We start from the raw sequence: 21034 nt of genomic DNA, 5'->3' as shown, positions 1-21034 counted from the left end.
AGCAAATCAATCAGCATTTATGGTTAAAATAGTGATCATTTCAGGTGCATATCCTTTAGCAGGCCACTTCCTGCGGCATATAAAATTCCACACTTTTTTTCAATGTTTTTGAGTTGCAGAGAAAATCCACCTTGTCTATCTGGACTCAGTATAAGTATGTAAAGCTATGTAAACCTTTACGAGGATGATCTACTTCACACTAGAATCCATCACATACAAAAGCAAAGGAACATGGCTGGGTTCTACAAAGTTAAGACTGGCTGAACACCAAAATTGTTAGATCTTCAGCCAGATTTTCACTTTTATGCGGTGAACTCAAAGGCTGCTGCAGATATACCTCCAAAAGTGCATCAGTCCAAAATCTCTGAACAGAATACGGGTGACAAAGCCTCACACGATTGCACCTGGCTGTGCACATTAGTCCTTCTAAATAGAGGTACAAAGGCATCTACTAAAGGAGTTTGCTGGAATATGCAATAGGTGAGAGGAAATTGTCACTTTAGACACTTGTCTAATAAACTTTCTTCAAACCTTTCTGCACTCTCAATAACCCTTTAAGATCAAATTTGAGAGCATCCATCACTTATTGTTCTGGCTGCATTCAGCAAACTTGCCATCACCTCTTACTTATTGGAACAAAAATTACAAACAGAAAGCACTAAATGAGAAAAACTTGTTTGCTTCAAAAGACTGGTGCTTCTACAATTTACCCCATTATGGACTCCACCCTTCCAATTTAATGTCTTGAGGGAAAGTTCTACCCAATTTCCAAGAGCATTTGAACAAAATTAAAATTCATTCCTTAAGACTATTCTACTCTAGCTTACTATTGTCTCAGGTCAAGCACCACAGGAACAAACCATTGTGGTCAGTGGAGTATTTTAACATCTGAGTCTAATTATCCTAATAGCCTTCAATGCCAATGATAAGTTAGCCAGCTCTTTTTTTGGAAATAGGAGCAGGAGTAGGCCATTTGGCCCCTTGAGCCTGCTCCACTATTCAACTAGATCATGGCTGATCTTCTACCCCAATACCATTTTCCTGCACTATCCCTATATCCCGATATCTTTAATATCTAGAAATCTATTGATCTCTGTCTTGAATATACTAAATGACCAAGCCTCCACAGCCCTCTGGAGTAGAGAATTCCAAACAGTCACCACCCTCTGAGTGATAAAATTACTCCTCATCTCAGTCCTAACTGGCCTACCTCTCACTCTGTGAGACTGTGTCCCCTAGTTCTAGATCCCCCAGCTAGGGAAAACATCCTGCATCTACCCTGTCGTGCCCTGTATGCCTCAATGAGATCACTTCTCATTCTTCTAAACGCTAGAGAATATAGGCCCAGTCTCCTCAACCTTTCCTCATAGGACAATCCCGCATCCCAGGGATCAGTCTGGTGAACACTCATTGCACTCCTTCTATGGCAAATATATCGTTCCTCAGGTAAGGAGATCAAAACTTCACATAAAACTCCAGGTACAGCCTCACCAAGGCTCTATACAATTGCAGCAAGTGTCTTTACTCAAATCCTCTTGCAATAAAGGCTAACGTACCATTTGCCTTCCTAATTGCTTGCTGCACCTGCATGTTAGCTTTCAGTAACTTATGAACAAGGAGACCCAGGTCCCTTTGGACATCAACTCTTCCCATTCTCCATTTAAGAAATACTCTTCATTTCTGTTTTTCCTACCAAAGTGGATAACTTCACATTTTCCACATTATATTCCATTTGCCATGTTCTTGCCCAGTCACTTTGCCTGTCTAAATCCCCTTGAAGCCTCTTTGCATCCTCCTCACAACTCAGATTCCCACCTAGTTTTGTGCCATCAGCAAGCTTGGAAATATTACATTTGGTCTCCACATCCAAATCATTGATAGAGATTGCAAACAGCTGGGGCCCAAGCACTATCCCTGCAGTATCCCACTAGTCACAACCTGAGAATGACTCATTTATTCCTACTCTCTGTATTCTGTACGTTAATCAATTCTCAATCTATGCTAGTATATTATCTCCAATCTCATATGCTCCAATTTTGTTTACTAACCTGTGTGAGACCTTATCAAAAGCCTTCTGAAAATCCAAGTACACCACATCCACTGGTTCCCCCTTATCCATTCTGCTAGTTACATCCTAAAAAAACTCCCAACAGGTTTGTCAAACATGATTTCCCTTTCATAAATTCCTGTTGACTCTGCCCAATCCTACCATTATTTTCTAAGTGCCCAGTTATCACATCCCTTACAATAGATTCTAGCATTTTCCCTACTGTCAGGCTAACGATCTGTAGTCCCCCGTTTTCTCTCCACCTCCTTTCTTAAATAGTGGGGTTACATTTGCTACCTTCTAATCTGCAGGAATCTTTTCAGAATCTACAGAATTTTGGAAGATGACCACCTCATCCACCATCTCTACATCCACCTCTTTTAACACTTTGGTCCAAGAGATTTATCAACTTTCAGTCCTGTTAATTTCTCCAGTGCTACTTTTTTATTAATTTCTTTCAGTTCCTCATTCTTGCTAGTACCTTGATTCTCTACTATTCAAGGGACTGGTAAGAATATTAATATAATTAAACTGATATCTGAACTATTGTTTTACTACTCACTATGTGTTGACTCTGATACTCGAAAGGAGATTCCTACCAAAGTATCTTCCACTGTATCCTTTGTGACCACTTTTGTACCACATCCCTCATTGTATCATTTACTACGTGATACAGCTGTTTTCCTGCAAGTAAGCTCCATGTATCCTCTATTGATAACTAATTATATTATGCCTTCTCTACAGCATCTGTACTCTAGTGTAATCCTTTGAAATTGAGCAAATCTTTTACATTGTTCAAAAGAGGTTCAACTTTCACATACATAGCTCAACCTGTCAATTCTCTTTCTGGCTTGGTGCTTTGAGTTTTTCGGGTTAAATTTATGTTTATGTTGACCTTAAGGTCTCTGCTGTTTCCAGTCATCAAACAACAGAGAATGGGGTTCAGCTCAAGACATTTGTCATTCTCCTACATACTAAACAAAACCAATCTGAATTGTGCTGATTTCTTTTAAATTGAATATTTGGTGAACCACGTTGAACAAAAATGTCCCAAGTTTTTGGCTTATAATAGGGCAGCAATGCTGAGATGCTGAGTTAGTAACAGTAACTACAGGTTTTGGAGGAGGAATGAGGAGGAGGGGAAATAACAAAATAAGACAGGTTACCCAGTCATGATTCATAATCCTGCACATATGATCACTCATGATGCAGGAAATGCATGGGTGATGCAAGGATGGAGCTTAGATGTAATGCTCCGAACAAGTAGCCTATTAATACTCACTGGTCTAATATGCCCCATTATATATTTCTCACTTTTCTTCCCCCCTCACCAAGAAAGTATTCTTTCCTCTGAGGGCACCAATACATGATGGTACAAATATTGATACAAATAGCCTTGCCATTCCTTTCCCATGAATCAATTCTTCACTGCAGAGCCTAGACATTGAATGCTGGCACGCTTTCTGAACTTGGGCTGTTACAGCAGAGCCAATCCTGTCCTCAATCATTGACACAGTTTTGTTTTTAGTCACTAAATAGAAAATAGGAGTTGAAGATTTTTTTCCTTCATACTCCAGGGAGATGTGTTAGGCAAAGAGCAAAACATTATGGATGCTGGAGATCTGAACCATAAACCAAAAATGCTGGAAACACACAGCAGGTCAGGGAGGATTTTTATAGAGATGAACACAGGGTTGACATTTCAAGTCAACAACCTTTTGTCGACTCAAAACATTAATCCTGCCTTCCTCTCTGCACAAATACTGACTGACCTATTAACCGGAGAGTGAACCTAGTCCAGGTTAGTGACTAAACCTGGGATCTTTCTGGTGTGAACGGCCAATTACCACCTGGGATGAGATATTTTACTAACCGGATATTGTTACAAAATATTTTGGGAGTTAAAGCAATGAGGTAGTGAATAGACAAAATATTGGGCAAAAAATAATTTGCATTTATATTTATAACTTCCCCAAGCACAGGGCATCCCAAAGTACTTTACAGCCAATGGAGTATTTTGAAGTGTAGTCACTGTTGGAATTGTAGGGAACATAGCTGCTAATTCGTACACAGCAGGGTCCCACAAACAGAAATGAGATAAATGATCTGATAAGCTGTTGTAGCGATGTTGGTTGAGGGTTAAATATTAGCTAGAGCACAGGGAACTCCTTTACTCTAATTTGAATAGCACCATGGGAACTTCTACGTCCTTCTTAGGGCGTAGACCAGGTCTCAGTTTAATATCTCATCTGAAGGAAGGTGCTTTCTTCGACTTTTTGATAATTTCATGCCGAAATATGTGTGGTACTAATCTAGGGCTCTCGCACATGAAAGGTTTTATTTAAGCAGAAAGCGCAATAGCGCAGAAATTCAAAATATCTCAACTAGTTTTAAACAATTTAATAATTTAAGATTTTGCAGTACTTCATTGGAAAAATAACTTATTTAAGGACATTATGGTGCCCTATACATGCAACATGTGTGTTTTGAACAGTATTTTAGTAAACTTGGGAATCCAATCTCAGATAAATTTAACAATCTTCAATGTGCAGTTAGAAACATTGGTATAGTAGCACATTTTACAATGACAAATATTAAATGGTTTATTATACTGTACAAATATTCACAATAATCCATTTGAACACAATTTACAGATAAATGTATCAAAAACAAAGCATTTTGGTTTTTTTTAACCATAACAGATGGTTTCCAATGTAATTTTATTAATTATCCAACTACTGACGGAGTAACTAACATACAAGTCCATGTCCTAGTCCAAAAAAAATGGAAAACTTGTTCCTGAATGAAAAAAAACAAAAAACATTACTGAAGAGGTGCTTGAAATAGATCTGCAACATCTGTTGTAATTGGCTCTTATATGAAATGCAATGATCTCCAAATAATGGATTACAAACAGCTCATGTTACTGAACTACACTTGTGTATTTCCCCACAATATTGATTCCCCTGTGGGTTTTCAATGCACCATGTGACATGGCAGTGAAACATACAGAGCAGGGTTTTACATTTTTAATGTTTTATGTGTTGAGCTAGCTGCTGAAACAGGACAGCAGAGAGGATTACAAATTTGGACTAAGTGGCCCGAGGTTACAACAGAGGAAAAGGAAAATAACAGCAATATTTCAAGTTGTTTCACTCTAATTCTGTGAAAGTTAGATTGTCAACATTTTTACATCACTTCACAGAACCCATTCGTGTATAAAAGGATACAATATTTGATGTGCACTCACAATGGAGACGGCCACTGTTCATCCAAAAGTACTTTCCAGGAAATTATAGCTTTATCATCTGAATCTATTGACATTACAGCATCAGCTCCCAAATGTGCTAGCTGATAAATGCACTGATCAATACATTAATAATCTATACAGACCAGTGAGTTCCTAAACTTGATCCCTAATCTCGTGCAGAATTAGACAATTTCAATCACTACAGTACCTGGAGCATTAAAGTTGACTTCAGTGCACCCAGGTTGGAGGGGAAATTGGACAGGTTTCCCACTTTCGATTGTTATCCAATGACCTTTATTGGTAAGTGTTAGACTAAAGAAGAAAGGCTATTTGGTGGAGCTATCAAAGAGCTGCAGGTACTTGTCGAACCATACCCCAGCATGAGTTTGCACTTCAAAGATGGGAAGAAAATTGGGGGAGGAAACAAAAGCTACAGACTTGTGCTTTTAAGGCTGTATTCAAAGCATGAGACTAAACTAATTCATAGCCTTCAGTACCCTAAGTTTTAGTTTAATCCTAATCATCATAAAATAAAACATTGTGTAGCTAAAACATATGATTGGAATAGATTCCTCAATATTGTGCCACAGTATTATTTTTAGCTGGTCAAATTCCATTGCTACATATTATTAAAATACTTTGATAAACAGAAGCACTGTTTGAATTAAAAAAACACAATCTATTGCATTAAAGAGCATGAGAAGTAGTTTCTGTAATTCAGCATTAACTACACAGAACCCGTCCAAAATGTCATACAGCAACATTTTTGTTCCATTTCATTAAACTGAGGTGTCCATCAGTAGTTAACACCAATCAAATTCTAATTCAATCAACTGTCCCTTGTTTCTTGCAATCCCAGCTCTACCAAAATTCCTAACTGCCCATCCTTCATTTTACAAGACAACAGCATTCACCATTTAGTACTTCTAAGCAGCCATCTTAAACTGGTTGCAGGTTTTGTTCATCATCTTGTACATGCCTTGCTGGAGGTCCATCCTCTCCTGTATCTTGTTTATCTTTCTCAGCTTCAATCCAGCTCTGGGGTGGAATCATTTTCTTTGGGCCAAAAGGTGGAGCACCAATAAGCACTTCAATGTCGTCATAATTTAGAACTTCTCTCTCCATGAGTGCATTTGAAAGCTAAAATTAAAATTAGAGAACTTAGAATATATTATACATTTAAAAAAAAAAATCACAATTCAAATTACCATTCCTAGGTTCAAAAAAAACTATTAATGACACACAGTAATTTGAGTGTAATTTGATTGGTAGAATTTCAATCAACAAACCAGAGTAAAAGTTTGAATTAGACAGATACCTCTTGGAGCAGTTATAACTGACCATGGCAAGCCATCCTCATGCAAGGGCATTGACCATGTGAAAATACTACTGAGCTCGCAAGTTTTTTTTAAAATTTGTCCTTGGGATGTGAGCATTGCTGGCAAGGCCAACATTTATTGCCCATCACCTTCTCAAGGGCAATTAGGGATGGTGAGCTGCCTTCTTGAACCACTGCAGTTCATGTGGTGTAGGCATTTCCGCAGTGCTGTTAGGGAGGAATTTCCAGGATTTTGACCAGTGACAGTGAAGGATCTGCGATGTAGTTCCAAGTCAGGATGGTGTGAGACTTGGAGGGAACTTGCAGGTGGTGGTGTTCCCATGCATCTGCTGCCCTTGTCTAAGGTGACAGGATGCAATTACACCTCCTCCGGTTTCTCTTCCTACTACTACAACCACAACTACAACAACTTGTCCTTCTAGATGATTGGTTTGAGTCATACAAAATAGCTAAGGTAGCTCAACCTAATAGGGGTGATGGTAATGACTTCAGTATTTTTGGTTGAACGAGGGAGAACAAAGAAATCCAGAGTTCTCACCCAGCTAAATATCACAGATGGACATTAGGTAAAGACAGGAACGAGCTGGGCTATAATGCCACTGCAGTCAAATAGCCTGGTGATGTTCTCTATCAGGGACCATAGATGAATAATGACTGTTTAGGCGGGCTGACAGAGATAAACCAATGTCTGTGGAACTGTACCCAACAGAAGTAAATGCCTTCAGGACTGAAGGCAAAATATTGGTAAAAGGGAAACAAAATTTTACACAGGAGCACAATGTTTTTTTTTAATTGTTTGTTTCCACATTCATATAATGCAGAGCCAGCTAATATGAATTCTGTCATCCTTAAAAAGCACTTTTAAACAATTAAACTTAACATTTTTAAACAAGTGCTGGGCATCTCATTCTGTAGGTTTAAGCCTTTCAGAATCAACAAGAAGTTGAAAGGTTATAACAATATACAGTTTATTCAAAAAACATGGATTCCACATAATTTTACAAGTCATTAAAAAACTTTATTAAGAAAATGGAAATGTACAGGACCAGAACTGATCATTACAGTCCATTTGACCAATATTAAAGTTTAAACTTTATAGCATGTCATACCCCTCAAATCATTTCTTTTAACAAAAACTAAACTGGTTCCTTCTTGAATTTGCTGATATAAATCCACCCCGATGGGTTTCCTGGCAATCTGTTCCACACATTCACCAACCTCCCCTCTACAGGAAACAGTTAAATCTAAATTAGTTCACCTTCCTTTTTCTTGGCTTGGGTTCATGTCCCTGGTTAAAGCTTGTGAGCATGCCAAAAAAAAAATGTTACAAATTCACTGCCAAAGGTTGGATGAAGAAACTAAAACAATTATTTTGATGCAAACAACCCAGATTTTGACAAGATTTTATCAAATATAGGACTGTGCACTGCTGGCTTCATTCACTTTCCAATTACACCTACAACAACAACTTGTATTTATATAGTGCCTTTAATATAATAAAACATCCCAAGGCACTTCATAGGAGAATTATGAAGCAAAATCTGACACTGAACTACATGAGACAATATTAGGGCAGGTGGTCAAAAGCTTGGTCAAAGACGTAGGTTTTAAGGAGCGTCTTACAGGAGGAAAGACAGGTAGAGAGGCAGAGAGGGTTAGGGAGGGAATTCTACAGCTTAGGGTCGAGGCAGCTAAAGGCGCAGCCACCAAGGTGCAGCAATTAAAATTGGGGATTTTCAAGGTCAGAATAACGTGCGCAGATATCGTGCAGGCTTGTAGGGCTGGAGGAGATTGTAGAGATAAGGAGGCATGAAGCCATGGAGGGATTTGAAAACAAGGTTAAGAACTTTAAACTTGAGGCGTTACTTAACCGGGAGCCAGTGTAGCTCAGTGAACACAGGGGCGATGGGTAAATGGGACTTGGTGCCAGGAAGGACACATGCAGCAGAGTTTTGGATGACCTCAAATTTACGAAGGGTAGAAGGTGGGATCACTAGAAGGACTATTCCTCTCAGAATGGTCCCCACCATTTATAGCAGGTGTGTTCATGCAAACATGATTTTCCCGCTGCACAGAATGGCTGGTATATCTCATTAGATCAATTTTAAGTAGAATTTGACAGCTTCAGAAATTCAAACTTAGCATTGATCAAGTACTGTCAGCACTGGAATTTGAGTTCAAATCTCCACCCCCTCTTTCTCATGGAGCCTCACGTAGACAGTCTCTCTTCCGCTCCTAGATGGAATTTGCTGTTGGTGATCGCAAGAGGAATTCTCAGCTTCTATGTTGTTATTATTTCTCATTATATTTGTAAAAATATTCCTGGCTACAGACAAGCTATATGAGATCGATAGCTTCATGTGAAGTGACAGTATTTCACCTTGTTCAGTTATGGAGTTGAAAGGGGCTGAATTACGCAGCAGTCTGGTCAGTTTCACCAGTGCAGCAGGTACTGTAAACGCAGCTCGAGTTTCAACAAGCTTTGTCACTTGTGCCTGCCTGAAAGGACTTAATGACAGGTAACTGCACTTTGGTGCGAACAGCTGTTTGAACTGTCCGAAATGGTGCGTTTAATACGGCTGAAGCCCCGTTTTTGTAACTGACATTTATGGCAATCCAATATAGGCAGTTGTCTGGGATAAGTGAGAAAAGTATAAGTGATGGAAACTGTACCAGTAAGGGTTAACCCCACCCCCCCCCACCCCCATCACTACCGACCCAGTAAGCACTTGAGGAAAAAAATTATAATTCAACATCCTTATTCAGATACTTAAAATGGGCCGAATTTTACTTTCTGCAAGTGTAGCTTTTTAAGTTGCATATTAGACACAGGTGGTTTCTCTTCTCAGAGACCTCAGGGACCTCAAAAGCTACACCTGGTTAAATGAAACAGATAATTAAGAACATTTCCTGCAGAAAGGACCTTGTTTATTTCAATTCTCCACTAACATGGCATTTATGAGATCTTATTTGACCTGAACTCAGTTTACAACATTATAACAAACCCAAATTGCACCTGATACTGTTTTCTGTATATAATGCCTATGGAAATTTCATTTTTGACAGTTTGGAAAGTGTAGTACTGTGGTGGCCGGGTGTGCATGAGAATAATTTTGTTTATCCAAACCTGACAGGAACAGTAAGTGAAATTTAAAATTACTTCTCCTTGATTTGAAGTATTCTGATTGATCTTGGTAGAAGTAACCTGCTGAAGATTTGCAATTTCTGGTCTTCTACTAGAGAGAGTTACTGAAAAAGTATTCATGAAGTCCAATTATGTGGATTGCCAAACATGGCATAAAAGGGAGAAGCAGGGAGGCGGGAGAGCACATGAGAGAGCACATCGAGAGAGGCAGACACATTTAAAATATTTCTTTTCCTCTCTGTTCAACTGGGGAGAACTGGTAACTTACTGCAAGAAGTTTGTCCTGGTTATCCAGTAGGAGCCTCTCTGTGTGCCTGTAAGCCTGAGCCACCAATAATTTGACTTCCTATAGAATTAAGAAAGTCAGTGAGGTGTGTATCCATTATTAAAGACAATTATTGGTCACATCTATCAATTCAAGTTATGAAAGTGATGCAAACTAATTTCACAATGAAACATCTACTCAACATCTTTTGTTCGTTTCTAGTATTGAAGCTTGCAAATTGTATCATACACACACACACACTCCTCTCTCTCTCACTTCACAGGAGGATTATAAATCAAAATTTGACACTGAGCTCCATAAGGAAACATTCAGACAGACAGACAAAGGCTTGGTCAAAGAGGTGGGATTTAAGGAGCATCTTAAAGGAGGAAAAGGGAGGTAGAGAAGTGGAGAGGCTTAGGGAGGGTATTGCAGAGCTTAAGGCCTAGGCAGCTGAAGGCACAGCCATGAATGGTGCAGGCCAGGATTTGAAGAGTGCAAAGAGTTATGAGGCTGAAAAAGATTACAGGAGATGGGGGGGGTGGGGAGGTGGCAGGGGAAATGCCATGGACGGATTTGAAAACACGGATAAGAATTTTAAATCGAGGTATGCTGTCAGTAAGCTTCTGCAATTGCATTAAAGTAAGATGGGATTAATGTCTATAACAGGGTTGTCCAACATAGGGCCCATGGGCCAGGATCTGGCCTGCCAAAGGTTCCCATTCGGCCCGCGGATGTATTTCAGAGATGAGAAATTTTCTATTGTCATCTTCTTTCAGAGCAGCTTTTTAAATAAATCGTGGTCAGTTTCACAACTGATAGGTGCTTGAAATGGGAACAGCGATTTCCCAACTTCAGACAGTTCGGAGTTTTCCAGTGGGCTTTAGAAAAAAAGTTGGAACCCGACAGGAAACCCTGAACTGTCCGAAGTCGGGAAACCACTGTTCCGGCTCCAAGCACCCATCAGCTGTGAAACTGACAGCGCGATTATTTTTTTTTAAAAAACTGACCAACCACAACACTGCTGTGCTGAACACTCCTGCTCTCTGACAGTCAGGGGTTGGGGTGGGGGGGGCGACGGGGTGGGGGTGGGGGGGGGGGCCCAGAGAGAGGGCTAGACAGAGACAGACAGAGGGAGATGGGGGTCAGAGAGAGTGACAGAGCGTGACCGAGAGTGAGTAACAGAGGGGTGACAGAGAGAAAAAGAATGAATGAGAAAGGGGACACACAGGGAGAGAGAGACTGAGAGACAGAAAGAGGGGGGACAGAAAGAGAGACACAGAGATAGAGAGGGGGGCAGAGAGAGAGAGACAGAGAAAGAGCGCGAGAGCGAGAGACAGAGAGAAGGGGGGAGAGAGAGAGAGAAGGGGGGACAGAGAAAGGAGACGCACACAGACAGAAGGGGAGAGAGCGCGATCAAGATCACTCCTGACAGATGGACATCTATCGGAATACTCCACATCACAACATGTGTGTAGGCAAACATTGCTTATGCAAGCAAAAAAATGCCAAGTATCTTACTAAATCAGTGTCCAACGTAGTGATGAGAAATTAAGTCAATAAATTAATCTTTTCATTTAAAGCTTCTTCACAAAAATGCGCATTTGTTGTTGTTTTGATTAATACCAAGATGAATCTTTAATGCTTTTATCTTTTTTAAATTGTCTCACCAGCCCCCTATGCAAGACAAAAATTGCAATGTGGACCCCATGCGAAAAAGGTTAGACAACCCTGGTCTAGAATTTACATTAATACATACAGATCAACTTCAAAAGAAAGTTAATTTAAACTGCAACTATTGACACCAATCTAGTGTTAAGTACAAAATCAACGACACCACAAATAACTTGTGGTTTTCATAAGCTAAGCCACATGAGAAAAGAAAACCACTCCTTATTCATGTGCATTCTTAGCAAAAGGTTTGCTACGTCACCTCACTTCCTTCTTATTTTCTCTAATTTTACTTTTCCTCACCCCAATCATACATTCTTTACATAAGTGGTAAATATAGCATTGCTTATCCAACATCACTATAAAACGTACATGATCCATGTGCTCCTGGAGTCCTTGGCTGAAGGGTCGTCGACCAATTACCCCCACCTCCTCTGTATCGGGGAATGAAATGTGTCCAATTGTTTCAACCATTCCATAGCATTTGACCATGGAGTAAGCCACTTTTGTAACTTTTCGTAAGTCATCCTGAGCACCTGCATATTAAAAATTATACTGCTTCAATCCAGGAATATGCACTCTGATATGTGCGCAGATTTTGGCTTCTAACAGCACCATGGTTGAAAAGAATAAGAGAGAAGACAAGGTAAATCAGGAAGTGATTATGAGACTCCTTGCTTAGATTTTTAAAAATTAATGATTGTAAGAAGGAAAGACTAGCGAGATAAGGCGTTCCACAACTTTGAGATTCTGGAAAAAAAATCATAGAAAGTTTGCGGCACTTCTAGAAATGCAAGCAGCTTTTCCAATGGGCAGCTCTCCATAAAGTTCCCAAGCTTAGAGCACAAAAAGCTCTCCCAAGCAAAACAAAAGTTACAGGAAAGTGGTCAACACTGGTGACATTATATGGTGTATTAGATACACAGGTATCTTTTACTATTCCTTTAATTCATATTGTTTTATTTTCCACTTATTTAGGTCTCATTCAAATCCTAAAACAAAGTTAGGTGGATGATCTACTCCTACAACTTTCATTGACACATAAGCCGGTTATCACTAATTCACTCATGAAATCATTATAGATGGAACAGGACACAAAATACCATGAACCACTCTGCGAAAAAGCCACAATTGTCTGTTTATAAATAAGGAGAAAACTGATGCCGGGCAAAGGCCTATGTGCTCATAACAGCACCAAGGTTGAAAAGAATAAGAAAGACAAGGTAAATCAGGAAGTGATTATGTGACTCCTAGCTTAGATTTAAAAAAAATGAAGATTGTAAGAATAAGGAAAGACTGGGGAAGATAAGGAGTTTCATAGATTTGAGATTCTGGAAAAAAAATCGTAGAAAATTTATGACACAGAGAGAGGCCATTGGCCTATTGTGTTTACACTGACCGAAAAACAAGCCACCCAGCCTAATCTCACCTTCCAGCATTTGGTCTGCAGCCCTACAGGTTACGTCACTTGAGGTGCATATCCAGACTCCTTTTAAATGAGTTGAGGGTTTCTGCCTCTACTACCCTTTCAGGCAGTGAGTTCCAGATCACCACCACCCTCTGAGTGTTGTGGAATGATATTCACTTCAAAGTGAAGTCAGGCTGCCGAAGCTCACTTTTTTCTTAGGATACATACAATTGCCAGACTTTAGTCAAATCTGAGGTTAGTCTAGGCTCTAGAGGTGCAAGGACAATGCTGTAACCCACTGCCCCATCCAACTAACATTAAAGCTGCACTTTTAGAAAGGTAACCAAAGCAATTTTTAGACAGGGTTAAAAATGCAGATGTTTAAATATCTCAATTGATGATTCTACTGAAGACTTGGAGCTCATCTAGGGAGCAGCTGAATCTAAGGAAGGTCAGAGGTTCTGTCTCCAAGGTGCGTTATGGGTATCACCTTGGCTCAGTGGCACCACTCTCACCTCCAATTCAGAAGGTCATGGACTCAAGTCCCATTATGAACTTGACTACATAATTTAAACTGACAGTTTAGGGCTGTACTGAAGGAGGGCTGCATTGTTGACAGTGCCATCTTTCAGATTAGATGTTTATCCTACCTTTTCAGATAGACGCAAAAGATCCCCTGGCATTATTTGAAGAACAGTGGCATTCTCCCAGTGTACTAACCAACATGTATCCTTCAACCACCACCACCAGAAACAGGTTATTCATTCATCTCATTTCTTGTTTGTGGGGTCCTTGCTACGTGCAAACCAGCTGTCTATATAATAGGGACTACATTTCAATAATATTTAATTGGCTCTGAACTGAGGATGTGAAAAGCAAATCTCTCTTAAATAATATATAATATAAAATAACAAAGTGCTGGAAATACTCAGCAGGTCTGGCAGCATCTGTGGGGAGAGAAACATAGTTAACTGTGACCTTTCAAGTCTCTCATGTTGAATTTGCAGATCTCAACTTGGATGGCATTAGAGGTGGTACAATAGACTTTAGTGCCCCTGGATTAAAGGAGGTGAAAATATGGCCAAGGTTCCTGCTCTTATCATTATCTGGCTGTAAGTGCACATGAAGAGGCTAAGATCAAGCTTGGTTGTGATGCTCTCCAAGAGTAAGGGACAAAATATATTAAAAAAATATATATTATATTTCACTGACCTTACAAAACGCCCAAATGGCAGTGTAGCACAATGAAGCATCAAATCATTTCTATAGTGACGGGATATAGGACCTCAAATTAAGCAGATGACAGGAGAGTTGCACATTGCAACAACTGATAGTTTTCACACAGAGCAGGGAGGAAAAGTCACTCTGCTTTGCTGTCTTCCAACAGCCAGTTTCATTGGCTTCGGTAGAGGGCTGGAAGGGGGTCTCCCATCCTCCCAGGCAGATGTGGGTGTGTAGGGAAAAAAGTATAAAGGATACCTTAAAAAGAGATATTCACCTTTTCCTCCTGCCCATGGTGGGTGGGTGAAAAAGGCAGGGACTTGGATAACTGAAGGGTGGGGGTGCTCAGGGAGGGCTGATGTTGAATAAAAGCTATATAAAATGTTAGCCTTTAGGCTAAAACTGAACAAAATACTGACCAACAGATCAGAAGAAACATGCAAATAGTCTTAGATTTGGGATTGTGCAAATTTTACCTGTAGTGACTTTATTAAAGGTGATAGCTTCTGCAACACGACCACCTAGAGCCATACACATGCGTTCAAAAAGCTGCTCCTTGGTAAAGAGGTGTTGCTCTCGTGGTAGGATCTGTGCAAATCCCAGTGCAGCATTTGTTCGTGGTGCTATGGAGACCTACAAGGTAAAAAGATTAAATTCTCAAGAAATAGATCAGAAATTCATTGCAATTTATCTCAATGATTTTAGAAAATTAAAATCGATGGTCCAGAATGTAAAACAAAAGAAATTGTATGAGTGATTCCTTGTAATTTTCTGGACATAAATATAAAATAAGTGTGGAGATCCATACTTAATTTTATCATTTGTTTTGAAACACAATAAATATTTGTTTTCCAAAAAGCTTTATAGCTCTGTTAAACGCCTAGTGGGTTAATAGCTCTAAACAAAGCGATACAGGTTGTCCCAGCCTCAATTTCTGATCTGCCAAGAAGCAATAGCACCTCTTGGCAAGGGAGGGAAATCAACCATAATTCCTGCTCCTGAATAATAGATTGTGGTTTCTCCTAGAAAATGCACATTAACACAGGGTGAAAATAGGATTGGACCCGGCTGTATCGCCGGGATTTGACTCGCCAGCTAACATGATACTCAAAACAACTCAAATTTTTGAACCAAAGCACATCCCTCTCTTCCCCAACACAATATCCAACTTATTCTGCATGTCCTAATGTTTTGCCTCTCCTAGCCTGCTGTATTTGTTTAAGATACTATACTTAAATCCTCTTATCCTACTTTCTTGTTCTACTTTGAAATAATAGTTTTCCTTCTCTATAACAGTTAGTTGCCCTCAATGAGGTTGTTCCCTAACTGTTTTCTTTCTTGATGGCAGCAAGCTCCTAACCTCAGTTCCTCCTCAGTTGCATTGCAGTCAAGGAAGAAATACAAACACATGCACACACAAAGTTATCACTGTTCATAAGCTGTTAAGTCCCTCCCAGAAAGAAGCTTACAATAGGACTAGAGCAATTTTACACAATATACACCTCAGAATTATTACAAGCCTGTGCTTCAAATTAGCAGTTCAGGCAGGAGCATAAAGTCAAGTTTAAGCTGTTAAATATTTGTTAAAAAGCAGCAGTCATTTAGATTCCAACTGACTATACTTATATAACAGCATATAAAAAAAGAGTAATAATGTTAACAAGATTCATAATTATAAAAAAAACTAGACCTTTAAGACAGCTTCTGTGTGCTCAAGAAGCCAACCCACGAGAACATGTCCAGATTCATGAAAAGCTATTACTCTCTGTTCTTCCTTGGAAAGAATTGTACTCTTCTTGGCAGTGCCTAAGAGGAAAATGAATATGGGGTCAGAAGTGGGGATATTCAGTACCATTTGCAACTCCTCAGATACTGAAGCAGTCAGTGTCCAAATGCAGCAAAACCTGGACAACATTCAGGCTTGGGCTGATAAGTGGGAAGTAACATTCACGTCACACAAGTGCCAGGCAATGACTATCTCCAACAAGAGAGAATCTAATCATCTCCCCTTGACATTCAATGGCATTACCATTGCGGAATTCCCCACCAACATCATCCTGGGGGGTTACCATTAACCAGAAACTTAGCTGAGCAGCCACATAAATACTGTGACTACCAGAGCAGGTCAAAGGCTAGGAATTCTGCGGTGGGTAATCCATCTCGTGACATCCTAAAGCTTGCCCACCATCTACAAGGCCTGTGAAGACTCTATAAAACAGCTGTCTAATTAGTCCCACTTCCCTGTTCTTTCCTATAGCCCTGAAAACTTTCCCTTTAAGATGACTGTACTGTGTACTGAGACAAAAATATTAAGATTTGAGGCTTTACGAGAACACATTCCTTCTTCCACAAGAAATGTTATGTGAAGCACTTACTTTTCTCCTTTCCTAGATGTGTCACACACCATTCTTTAGTGAAGAGGGTCACCAATGCCACTTAACTATCTCTCAGCAGCTGCCTTACTTCAGCTTTTAAAGTGCAACAGAAGCAGTTTTATACAACAGATACCTCAGAATCATTACAAAACAGCAATCGAATTAAAAACATTCAGACAAGTAGCATAAAGAAGATTGAAATTTAAGTAGCTGATGATCTGAATCTCAAGATTAGATTATGATCCTGATCTCTAAAATATTACTAACATCTGTGGTTTAAAATGTTGGTGTTTCAGCCAGCTTTTAAGTTGTCAGTTTTGGTCAGTTTACACCTATTGCCAGTACAAAACAATCCATATACTTGATGTGTAATGCCGAAAAAAATGGATCAGTAACTGTTATGTCATTGCCGCAAATTTATTGGGAAACTACCAAGAACTGCTAGGTCTTAAAATATACCAAAAAAATCACTTCATTTAATTTTGGGTTCACAACTAAGTAATAAAGAAATGACTTTAGGACAGCTATATGCTCAGGAAACCAGCCCATAAACCCTTGTGCTGTATTAATGCAATACAGAATGAAGATAAATATTGAACTCTCCTGATTTATATGTCTCTTCCACACATTATGTGGTGGGACACTATTTATTTACCAGGAAAACTTCATAAAATACTTCAACAGAAAATTGACATGGTCCTGTAGTTTGTTTTTTCCTGGAATATGCGGTTTGCCTTTAAGGCTTGCAAGGGATCAGTATTGCTTAAAGAGCTGGCAAGCCTCAGGAGTAATAGAAAGGTGCATTTTCATTGCCTTAGAAACAGCCATTTGGAGACTGCGATTCAAAGGGTGCATTCTCAATACCATGGAAACAGCCACTGGGAGTGAGCCTGATGAGATACATTTGTTTCAATTCAGTTTGAACTGGCTTTTAGTGAGAGAGTTTGTTCTAACACAGACAGACACAGAGGATATAGCTGTGATGAGCACACCTGAAAAAGAGCTCGCAACCATTTAAACTAAAGGAAGAGGATTTTAGTCTGTTTATTATTATCTCTCAAAATTCGAAGAAAAAGTCAAGCCAAAACAGAGATCTCCAGTAATTTAAATTGAAGAAAGGGAAGTTAAACTGTGGCAATCTTTTATCCCTCAAAAACTCTAAAGTCAAATTGATTCTGTTGAAAGTGTTTGCAAGTCGTTAATTGTTGAAATTCGCTAGAGAAGGAAAGCAACTTCCTGTGAGGACTTCGAGCAACATTGGACTGTAAATTTGCAAGGATTCTAATGTTTTCTATTTTAAATGTTGCTTATATCTCCATAGTGTTTAAGAATTTGGTTCTTCTAATTAAAGAGTTAATTTGTTGATTTAAAGACGCCTGGTTTGGTTAGCCTCATTCGGGGTTAATAGATGGTACAATTTGGTTGGGTCTTTCTTTAATTTGTAAAGTTTTTAAATGATATGTTAGCCGATCTGTGGAACGATGGGATTGAATTAACAGTACGTTGGTCCCACCACAATCAGAATCGTATATTTTGACTGGGGGCTTTGACAGGAGCGGTCGGTCGTAACAGGTGGCACACTATTTGCTTACCAGGAAAACTTCATAAAATGCTTCAATAGAAAATTGACATACCTGCTATGACCTTCTCTACTGCATATTCAAAACTGAAGGTGTCAACAGACTTCTCCCCTTCCCTGGCTGCATGTAATGCTGCTTCATTACAGATGTTGGCAATATCAGCTCCTAGGAAGACGACAGATTAATATATTTTTTTAATTCATTCATGGGATGTGGGCGTCACTGGCTATGCCAGCATTTATTGCCCATCCCCAATTGCCCTTGAGAAGGTGATGGTGAGCTGCCTTCTTGAACCGCTGCAGTCCATTTGGGGTAGGTAGACCCACAGTGCTGTTAGGAAGGGAGTTCCAGGATTTTGACCCAGCGACAGTGAAGGAACGACGATATAGTTCCAAGTCAGGATGGTGTGTGACTTGGAGGGGAACTTGCAGGTGGTGCTGTTCCCATGTATTTGCTGCCCTTGTCCTTCTAGTTGGTAGAGGTCACGGGTTTGGAAGGTGCTGTCCAAGGAGCCTTGGTGCATTGCTGCAGTGCATCTTGTAGATGGTACACACTGCTGCTACTGTACGTCGGTGGTGGAGGGAGAGAATGTTTGTAGATGGGGTGCCAATCAAGCGGACTGCTTTGTCCTGGATGGTGTAGAGCTTCTTGAGTGTTGTTGGAGCTGCACCCATCCAGGCAAGTGGAGAGTATTCCATCACACTCCTGACTTGTGCCTTGTAGATGGTGGACAGGCTTTGGGGAGTGAGGCGAGTTACTCGCCTCAGGATTCCTAACCTCTGACCTGCTCTTGTAGCCACGGTATTTATATGGCTACTCTAGTTCAGTTTCTGGTCAATGGTAGCCCCTAGGATGTTGATAGTGGGGGATTCAACGATGGTAATGCTGTTGAATGTCAAGGGGAGATGGTTAGATTCTCTCTTGTTGGAGATGGTCATTGCCTGGCACTTGTGTGGCGCGAATGTTACTTGCCACTTATCAGCCCAAGCTTGGATATTGTCCAGGTCTTGCTGCATTTCTACACGGACTGCTTCAGTATCGGAGGTGTCACGAATGGTGCTGAACATTGTGCAATCATCAGCGAACATCCCCACCTCTGACCTTATGATTGAAGGAAGGTCATTGATGAAGCAGCTGAAGATGGTTAGGCCAAGGACACTACCCTGAGGAACTCCTGCAGTGATGTCCTGGAGCTCAGATGATTGACCTCCAACAACCACAACCATCTTCCTTTGTGCTAGGTATGACTCCAGCCAGCGGAGGGTTTTCACCGATTCCCATTGACCTCAGTTTTGCTAGAGCTCCTTGATGCCATACCCGGTCAAATGCTGCCTTGATGTCAAGGACAGTCACTCTCACCTCACCTCTTGAGTTCAGCTCTTTTGTCCATGTTTGAACCAAGGCTGTAATCAGGTCAGGAGCGGAGTGGCCCTGGCGGAACCCAAACTGAGCATCACTGAGCAGGTTATTGATAAGCAGGTGCCACTTGATGGCACTGTTGATGACACCTTCCATCACTTTACTGATGATTGAGAGTAGGCTGATGGGGCGGTAATTGGCCGGGTTGGACTTGTCCTACTTTTTGTGTACAGGACATACCTGGGCAATTTTCCACATTGCAGGGTAGATGCCAATGTTGTAGCTGTACTGGAACAGCTTGGCTAGGGGCGCGGCAAGTTCTGGAGCACAGGTCTTCAGTACTATTGCCGGAATAATGTCGGGGCCCATAGCTTTTGCAGTATCCACTGCCTTCAGTCGTTTCTTGATATCACGCGGAGTGAATCGAATTGGCTGAAGTTTGGTATCTGTGATGCTGGGGACTTCAGGAGGAGGCCGAGATGGATCATCGACTCGGCACTTCTGGCTGAAGATTGTTGCAAATGCTTCAGCCTTATCTTTCGCACTGATGTGCTGGGCTCCCCCATCATTGAGTGCTTAGATCTGATCCGTTGGTTATGGGATCGCTTAGCTCTGTCGATCGCATGCTGCTTACGTAGCTTCACCAGGTTGACACCTCATTTTGAGGTATGCCCGGTGCTGCTTTTGGCATGCCCTCCTGCACTCTTCATTGAACCAGGGTTGGTCTCCTGGCTTGATGGTAATGGTAGAGTGGGGGATATGCCAGGCCATGAGGTTACAGATTGTGGTCGAGTACAATTCTGCTGCTGCTGATGGCCCACAGCGCCTCATGGATGCCCAGTTTTGCATTGCTAGATCTGTTCGGAATCTATCCCATTTAGCACGGTGATAGTGCCACACAACACGATGGGCGGTATCCTCAATGTGAAGGTGGCACATCGTCTCCACAAGGACTGTGCGGTGGTCACTCCTACCAATACTGTCCTGGACAGAAGCATCTGCGGCAGGCAGATTGGTGAGCACGAGGTCAAGTATGTTTTTCCCTCGTGTTGGTTCCCCCACCACCTGCCACAGACCCAGTCTAGCAGTTATTTCCTTTAGGACTCAGCCAGCTCGGTCAGTAGTGGTGCTACCGAGCCACTCTTGGTGATGGACATTGAAGTCCCCCACCCAGAGTACATTTTGTGCCCTTGCCACCCTCATGCTTCCTCCAAGTGGTGTTCAACATGGAGGAGTACTGAGTCATCAGCTGAGGGAGGGCGGTAGGTGGTAATCAGTAGGAGGTTACCTTGCCCATGTTTGACCTGATACCATGAGACTTCGATGTTGAGGACTCACAGGGCAATTCCTTCCCTACTGTATACCACTGTATCA

General features: G+C 40.8%; 1 protein-coding gene across 2 annotated transcripts in view; it reads right to left on the bottom strand.

The window, feature by feature from the left end:
* Nucleotides 1-4468: 4468 nt before the first annotated feature.
* Nucleotides 4469-21034, bottom strand: part of spg7 (SPG7 matrix AAA peptidase subunit, paraplegin) — a 58525-nt gene continuing 41959 nt past the window's right edge. Inside the window, exons 12-18 of one of the 2 annotated variants that reach the window (XM_068049261.1) lie at nucleotides 18356-18466; nucleotides 16037-16152; nucleotides 14823-14979; nucleotides 12090-12253; nucleotides 10050-10127; nucleotides 6212-6437; nucleotides 4469-4846 (exon numbers count right to left, since the gene is read on the bottom strand). In XM_068049261.1, coding sequence (XP_067905362.1) covers nucleotides 6237-6437; nucleotides 10050-10127; nucleotides 12090-12253; nucleotides 14823-14979; nucleotides 16037-16152; nucleotides 18356-18466 — 827 coding nt within the window. In that variant the 3' untranslated portion in view covers nucleotides 4469-4846; nucleotides 6212-6236. The remainder of the gene's footprint in view (nucleotides 4847-6211; nucleotides 6438-10049; nucleotides 10128-12089; nucleotides 12254-14822; nucleotides 14980-16036; nucleotides 16153-18355; nucleotides 18467-21034) is intronic. The other variant, XM_068049260.1, reaches the window with a different exon arrangement.

This window comes from Heterodontus francisci, chromosome 17 (genome assembly GCF_036365525.1).
Source record: "Heterodontus francisci isolate sHetFra1 chromosome 17, sHetFra1.hap1, whole genome shotgun sequence".
Classification (NCBI taxonomy): domain Eukaryota; kingdom Metazoa; phylum Chordata; class Chondrichthyes; order Heterodontiformes; family Heterodontidae; genus Heterodontus; species Heterodontus francisci.
Note: the sequence above shows the minus strand (reverse complement) of the source record. Positions and strands in the feature narration are given on the sequence as shown.